The following is a 7471-nucleotide window of genomic DNA, read 5'->3' on the forward strand; positions in this document are numbered from 1 at the left end:
CATTTATGGTTTGATTTCTTTGTATGTATGGATCACTTGGGTTGTTACCAACATCTGGTGAAAATTTCATGTCATTAGCGCCTCTAGTAATATATGTACTGAGAAAAATGGTGACGTGTTCAATACTTAATTTTACCCTCTGTTTTATTTATAAATAGCCTTTCACAGAAATATATTCACAAGGTGATGTACAATCATTAACAGTATAAAAATGGTGGAAAGAATAAGATGAAACAGAAAAACATAATTAAACATAAGCAACGAAAAATTGAAAACATCAAGAAAAATTTTAAAATTGAAAATCAAACACATCGTCAATGCAGGTGAAAATATACAACACACAAAAACATAATGAATGCGGGAGGGAAAAATATGGCCTAAGTTCAATAATTATAACCTATGAGATTAAACCCATGTTCTGATGGCTGCTTTTATAATAATCAGAAAATGAAAAACATTTCAGAAGAATTTTTATTTATTTATTTTTTTATTTATTTGGTGCAAAAAAAATGTGCTTTGTGTAACAAAAGTGCGCAAATTGTTTTTCAAAGCACAAGCATTTTTGCACCAAAAAGACCTTCACACATCTGTCATCAGATTCAATCAGGTCGTTGCGGTTTTAAGGGAAGTCATCCTCAGCGTTTAAAGGAGAGGTTTTCAATCAGCAGCAGGAAACTCAGATGTGATGAAACGCAAACAGAGATCTGCTCTGACCTCCAGGTGTTACAGGTGTGACACCTGGGGGTCTTCTTCTCATGTGTTCAACTGTAAAACTGCGCTGTCGCCTCCAGGACGACAGAACTTACTGGAGTCAGAAGCTCAGAGTGATGAGATGACACCATCTGGTGGCTCCGCCTCCGACTGCAGCAGGAAACACAAACTGTGAAGAAGAGGCATTTTAGCTCCATCTTTAAAGAAAACACTGAAAATATAAATATTTTTTATCAACAAAGTGATTCTGTTCCTTCTTCCAGCACTTCAGACACATTATTACAGCAAATATACAAAGTGATGAAGAGGTCCAAGTTTAAAAAAAAAAAAGAAATTATGTTTTGGATTGACTGTGGGAAAACTGCATTAATGCAACACCCAGAAAAATAGGAAGTAAATCTATAAAACATATAATTTATTCCATTAAACAGACACTTTCTTGATTCTGTTCACTTTTATTTTGTATATCTGACAGAAAACAACGATCAAAAACATCGTTAGCAAAGACATTTCATTCCTAACTCACGATCAAAAGTGACTACAGTACATGAATGAGCAAAAAAAACAACTCCAACGTGGGAGTCATAAACGTAACAAAACAGGGAGGGAATGTAACCGCAACCAAAGAAGTAGAAATATTTACGCTGGAAATATAAATTTGCAGACGTGGTGGGGGCGATTCTCATGACTCAGCTTATTTTTAATCTCTTGTTACAAAAATGTTCAGTTTCTCCTTAGATTGTGAAACTGACTGACATCCTGTTCTGTAAGAAAAGTTAAAGGATCATCACTCTGAGGCGGACAGAACCAACGCCGCTGAGAACAAACACAAGTCAGTAAATTAAGAATAAACAGAAATCCCTTTTTTCCCTTCAGATCGTCATAAGTTGAGGATAAATTTATTTTAAACTGATCTGATTCAGTCGTTTCTTTGTTTTCCTCCTAAGCAGCTCGACTGTTTTGTATCTTTTTAACAAAGTGATCTTGATCAACAGTTCTCCAGGCTCAATGAAGAACTTTCAAAGGTCAACTTTGGCTGCGTTTCCCTCCTTCAGTCCTTTAAAATAACTTCAGGAAGCCTGGATGAGAACGGTTTTCTTCTTCTGGTTAAAYCCTGAACACAGAGTCGTAAAAAGAAACAACCGGCTTCGTGAGAACGTCTCAAACACAAACCTGAGCTGAGAGCTCGCAGTARCAATCTGTAACAGCCTGATGGCAACAATGAAGGCAGATAAAAAGAAAAGTAACAATCAATCAAACTCTGGCTCCACAGCTCCTCAGATAAACCGGCTCCGATTCACTGGTTCTTCATGCTCAGAACCGGGTCCACCAGCTTGTTGTGAACATGCATCAAACCTAAAACAACAACAACAACAAYAAATCATATCAGGTCCACAACTTCTGCAGACTTCAAACAGCTCTGAGAAAATGCACGGCTAAAATGTGATGTGAATGCTAAGATTAGCTGAAGAAATAAAAACAAGCTAAAAGATACAGAACACTAAATAAAAGCTGCACAACGAAGTGAGCAAAAAGGGTAGCTAAAAGCAACAAAAAGTAGCAAAAGGCTAGCTAGAATATAAAAATTAGCAAAAGGCTAGCAGAAGTTACAAGCAACAAGACCAACCAGAAGCCAAAAGTGGCAAGAAATTTGTTAAAAGCAGCAAAATTTCAGCTTAAAGCTAAAAGGCAAAGAATAGTCAAAGTAACAAAAGGCTATATAGAAGCTAAAAAGTAGCAAAAGGCTAGCTAGGAGTTCAAACTAACAAGACTATCTAGAAGCTAAAAGAAGCAAATGATTAGTTAAAAGCAGCAAAGGATTAGCTTAAAGCTAAAAATAGCAAAGGATAGTTAAAACTAGCAAAAGGCTAGACAGAAGCTAAAAAGTAGCAAAATAGCTAAGAGTTAAAAATAACAAGAACATCTAAAAGCAGGAAAATATTAGCTGAAAGCTAAAAATATCAAACGCTACTCAAAGTGAGGCTAACTCATAGCTATAAGTAGCAACATGTTAGCTATGCACTAAAAAGAACAAGACTAATTAGAAGCTAAATGCATCAAAATATTCAATAAAGCTAAAAACAGCAAAGGACAGCTAAAATAGGCCAGGCAGAAGCTAAAGTGGCTAAAGTAAAAAAGGCTAAAAGTAAAAAAAAGGTTAGCTAGAATCTAAAAAGTAGCAAAAGGCTACGACTTATAACTAACAAGACCAACTAGTTACTAAAAGTAGCATAACATTAGTTAAAGGCAGCAGATTATTAGCATAAAGCTAAAAACAGCAAAGAWAGATTAAAAGCAGCAAAATATTACCTTAAAGATAAAAATGGCAAAGAATAGGTTAAAGTAGCAAAAGGCCAAACAGAAGCTAAAAGTGAGAAAAGGAAAGAAGAAAATAGAACAAGGCTAACTCTATGCTGTAAGTATCAAAAAGCTAGCTGGCARCTAAAAGTAACAAGTTAGAACCTAAAAGCTGCAAAAGGTTAGCTTTAAGTTAAAATATAGCAAAAGGCTATCTAAAAGCTAAATGCAGAAAAAGTTGAAATAACAGGATATCTGTAACAAGAAGAAAAAAACAGAACAAAATATTTTTAAAGGAACTGAAGAGAACTTCTGTGGTTGATTTTTTTAAAAAAAAAAGTAAAATATTTAAAATAAAAACAATAAAAAAATGTAAAAACCAAACATGGCATCCATCCTCTCCTGAATGAGCTGAACTTTTCATGAAAGAACGATAAAAACAGCACAAATCACACAGCTGTGCTTGGGTTGTACAGAACAGGAAAACGATGACATCATTCCGCCCCTGAATAAGCTCCTCCCCCCCCAGGCGCCGCTCGTACCTTTGAAGTATTTGACGGTTTTGACCCGGAGCTCCAGCGTGGCGTCCTCGTCGCAGATGAAGATGGTGCGGGGGTGCTGCTGGAAGGCGGACACCGTCCACATGTGGTTGACCCCCTCCTCGATGGCTTTGTACAGAGCGAAGGCTTTGTGGGCTCCTGTGATCAGAATCATCACCTGAAGGGAGAGCGCCAGTCAGTGAGGTCACTTCCTGTTCCTGCTGGAATTCAGCTTTTATTCCAGTCCTGGTTTCTCTCCGTCCCTCCAAGCAGCTGGACTTTATCTTTTGAAGTGGTTTTGATCAATAGTTTAAGACGTTTTGTTGGACTTTGCTTCCTGAGTTTAGGTCCTCGTGACCATTTCAGAGGACTGTTTTTGGATTGAGTTTCTTACAAAGATCAAGGCCACTTTAAAAGATTACAGGGATATCTGGCTGCTTTGAAAGGAAAATATTACGACGAGGGCTGCATTTAGAGTTAATTCAGAGATAAATCTGACCTCCTTGGCGTCCATGACAGTTCCCACCCCCACCGTCAGAGCCATGGTGGGAACCTTGGTGAGGTCGTTGCCAAAGAAGCGAGCGTTGGCCAGAATGGTGTCCTTCGCCAGCGTTTTCACTCTGGTCCTGGACACGAGACTGGAGCCGGGCTCGTTGAACGCTATGTGACCATCAGGACCGATTCCTGCGGACACACAAACGTCCCACAAAAGGTCAGGGTGTGGAAATCGGACTCGAGCGTCCGAGAAACGCTCGCGGAAACCGCCTCACCGCCGACGAACAGCTCGATCCCCCCGGCCTCGGCGATCTTCTGCTCGAACGCCCGGCACTCGGCCTCCAGGTCCTCGGTGTTCCCGTCCAGGAGGTGAGCGTTGGCCGGGTCGATGTCGATGTGCTTGAAGAAATTGTTCCACATGTAGGAGTGATAGCTCTCCGGATGAGCTCGAGGCAAACCTGCAGGACCAAAACCTGGTGACTACACCAAACACTCCTTAAATCTACATATTCATCAACACTTGTTGTTGAATGTGTGAGATTTCAGTAAGTTCAAAATGTTAATATCACAGAAACTAAAAGTCAAACTCACCAACATATTCATCCATGTTGAAGGTTTTCACATATTTAAAGCTCAGATCTCCACTTTTGTGAAACTCTATTAATTTCTTGTAACAGCCGTAAGGAGTGCTGCCTGAAAGAAAACACAAACTTATTTTTAATTTTTTTTTTTTCTTTTAAACAATAAACAGAACCAGAGCTCACCTGTGGGTAAACCCAGAGTAAAGTATCTGTCTGCGGACGGGTTGAACTGGACGATCCGGTTCCGGATGTATTTAGCGGCCCATTCACTGGCCAGGTCATAGTCGTCCAGAATCACCAACCTCATCGTGCTGAAATATTTCTAACAAAACAACTGAAAAAGTATCAAGAAAAAAAAGGGATTTCTTTATGCTAATGCTAGCACGCGCGACTTTGTAACGTTTCAAACTTTATATTTCGTCCGCAGTTTAGTTTAAAAGTTACGTTTTAGTTGTTAAAAAAGTAACTCCGAACAAAAACGACTGAGATTTTCTGGTAACAGCTCCTGTTTTGTCAGAGAACTCCGCTTTTCAATCACATGATCAACAACCGGTCACGTGACGTCAAAGCAGGATGTATGGAAGTCCGCGAAGGTCAAAAAGTGTTACAATCAGTTAAAGCAGTGTTTCCCAAAGTTGGGTCCTGAAAAGATTTTCTGAATTAATTACATTTTTTGCCTTAGTTGTTACAAAGGAGTGAGGTTAGTATATTTAAAATGATAAATGTAGTATAAAAAATATTGTTACTATGCCCATGTTTAGTTGACCTGATACAAATGTTTATCATCCAAAAATAGCTGGGGGCTCAGGTCTCTGCTACTGTTATTTTGTGGGTCAAAAGCTGAAAAGTTTGGGAACCACTGCACTTTGGTTCCCAAAGTTGGGCTTGGGACCCAATTATGGGTCATGAAGCACCTTGGATAATCTCCAGAAATCAATTGAAAGGGTAATAAAATAATTGCTGATGTAATATTTTCCCTGTAATTATTACAAAACACAAAATAAGTAAAAATAAGTATTTATATTTGTGTACAAGCTGTTTATATTGCCAAAAATCCTGTGTTTTTAGGGTTATTAAGGAAGTTCATGTACTCAGACCAGTAATATTTTTTTTTTGCCATGGATATTTTGTGGATAAGAAAATAAAAAGTTTGGGAACTACTGAGTTAAAGGATGGTTAGAATTTAATTTAACTTAAGTTTCTCCATTTTTTAATACTTTTTAAATCCATTTTGTTATGTTTGGATGATTATTGTTCCATCAGTGAAATGCAATTTAAGGGAAAACATCTTTTACAGCCATTATGCCTTTTTTAACGACTAATTTGCCTCTATTTAGCTTTTAAATGTACAAAGATTCAACAGAAAACATTTCCCAACAAGGACCTTTGTTCAGAGGGATTTATCAGTTTTGCATGTAAAAGAATCTGATTATTTTTATCACTGTTGCAACAATCAGAGGTCAGTATTGGATAGGACTGTTAATCTGCAGCAAACTGAGCATTGGCAAGTTTTAAGATTGTGTATCGCTTCTCCCTTTAAAGCCTTCACAGTTGAGAAAAACTGTTTAAACATTCACTGAGTTCAGAGTTTATCCTACTATATAATTTTTGTTTTTATATTTAAAATAGACTTCAGCCCTATCATGAAGAACAAAGGTAGAACCGTCACCTGGGGTAATTCTGTCAAATCTTTGAAATCATCTTCAGATTGGTTTTTTCCAGCATGAAGAAAACAAATGCTTTGTATTAATCTGCTATAAAAATAATTCTGTAAGCGCTCCTTCATTCAAACCAGAAACAGTTTTATTTTTAAGTAATCTTTGCAACTGGTTCTGAATATTTAGAAACCAATGACATCACCTTCAAAATCCTGCAAATCTTAAGCTTTAAGGCTACACAGCTACCCTAAAATTTTCAAAATAAGACAAATTTCAGCAAAAATAGAAACCAAACAGTGAAATCTTTAAGGTTTAAATTTTAATTCTGTAACACATTCCTCACGAGGAAGATGTACAAAATAATTTTCAAAGTATCCAATGTTTCAGAGTCATCGTTTGAAGAAAAGCTGCAACAGGGATAAGTTGAACTGTTACAGAGGTAGAAGCGAGAAGACAAAACTTGATCCCGGTTCTTCTCTGTGACGGATCATTACGGTTGATGGTCCCGGGACGAGACGGAGACACTGGAGGATTTTATTTATGATTCTTGTAGTCGTCCAGGTGGGACAGGATCCATCCAGATGGTCCCAGGAAAGTGAGGGCAAAGATGGCCATCACGATCGTACTCTCCTGGACAGACAGCAAGATGGAGGATATTTTATCAGCAGATTCAGAGAATCGACGCTAAACAAAACATGTTTTGATCTCTCAGTACATCTAACACAATCAGCAGGTAAGTTCTCACAAGACAAATGATAAAACAGCAACTTCTTGTTTCCATATCTGTGGCTAGTTGGCCAATCCCAGTGATTAAAAGCTAATTAAATGGCAACAAGACTTTTTGTCGTTGTTTTGTTAAATTTATTTTTGATTCTTTAAGATATTTTTGCTGTATTTTTATGAAACTGTGCCCTCTAGTGGCCACAAAAGGCAAAATATCTGAGGTCCTTGTTTTAAAGTTAAACTAAAGTGGGACTTTTGAACCTGGATGTGGTATTCTCAGGTAGTTATTGTTCCAGTAATTGGCTGTTTATTTCTGTCCAAACTGCTCGATTTAATGAGTCACAGAAATTATTCCTGTTTAATTTAATGATAAAATAAAAGGAAAAGAAGAAAACTATCTTGTTGTTAATACACTAAAGAAGTTTTGATAACACATTACACTCATAAATTAAGTGTCCATATATAT

The 7471-nt window shown here is 37.4% G+C and overlaps 2 protein-coding genes across 2 annotated transcripts in view; both read right to left on the reverse strand.

Moving 5' to 3' along the window:
- Window positions 1–1146: 1146 nt before the first annotated feature.
- On the reverse strand, window positions 1147–5198 carry LOC106521223 (glucosamine-6-phosphate isomerase 2; the record flags this gene model as incomplete). Its single annotated transcript, XM_014013696.1, is given in 6 exon segments — window positions 1147–2067; window positions 3552–3726; window positions 4048–4232; window positions 4319–4501; window positions 4635–4736; window positions 4808–5198. Coding segments are annotated over 6 exon segments (828 nt in total). The 3' UTR covers window positions 1147–2008.
- A 1384-nt stretch (window positions 5199–6582) lies between these two features.
- cox8a (cytochrome c oxidase subunit 8A) overlaps window positions 6583–7471 on the reverse strand; it is a gene marked incomplete at its 5' end in the record, with an annotated part of 1934 nt that continues 1045 nt past the window's right edge. The window contains 1 exon segment of the mRNA XM_014013698.1: window positions 6583–6912. Coding sequence (XP_013869152.1) covers window positions 6817–6912 — 96 coding nt within the window. The 3' untranslated portion in view covers window positions 6583–6816.

The sequence above is a fragment of the Austrofundulus limnaeus genome, unplaced genomic scaffold (genome assembly GCF_001266775.1).
Source record: "Austrofundulus limnaeus strain Quisiro unplaced genomic scaffold, Austrofundulus_limnaeus-1.0 Scaffold105, whole genome shotgun sequence".
Taxonomy (NCBI): domain Eukaryota; kingdom Metazoa; phylum Chordata; class Actinopteri; order Cyprinodontiformes; family Rivulidae; genus Austrofundulus; species Austrofundulus limnaeus.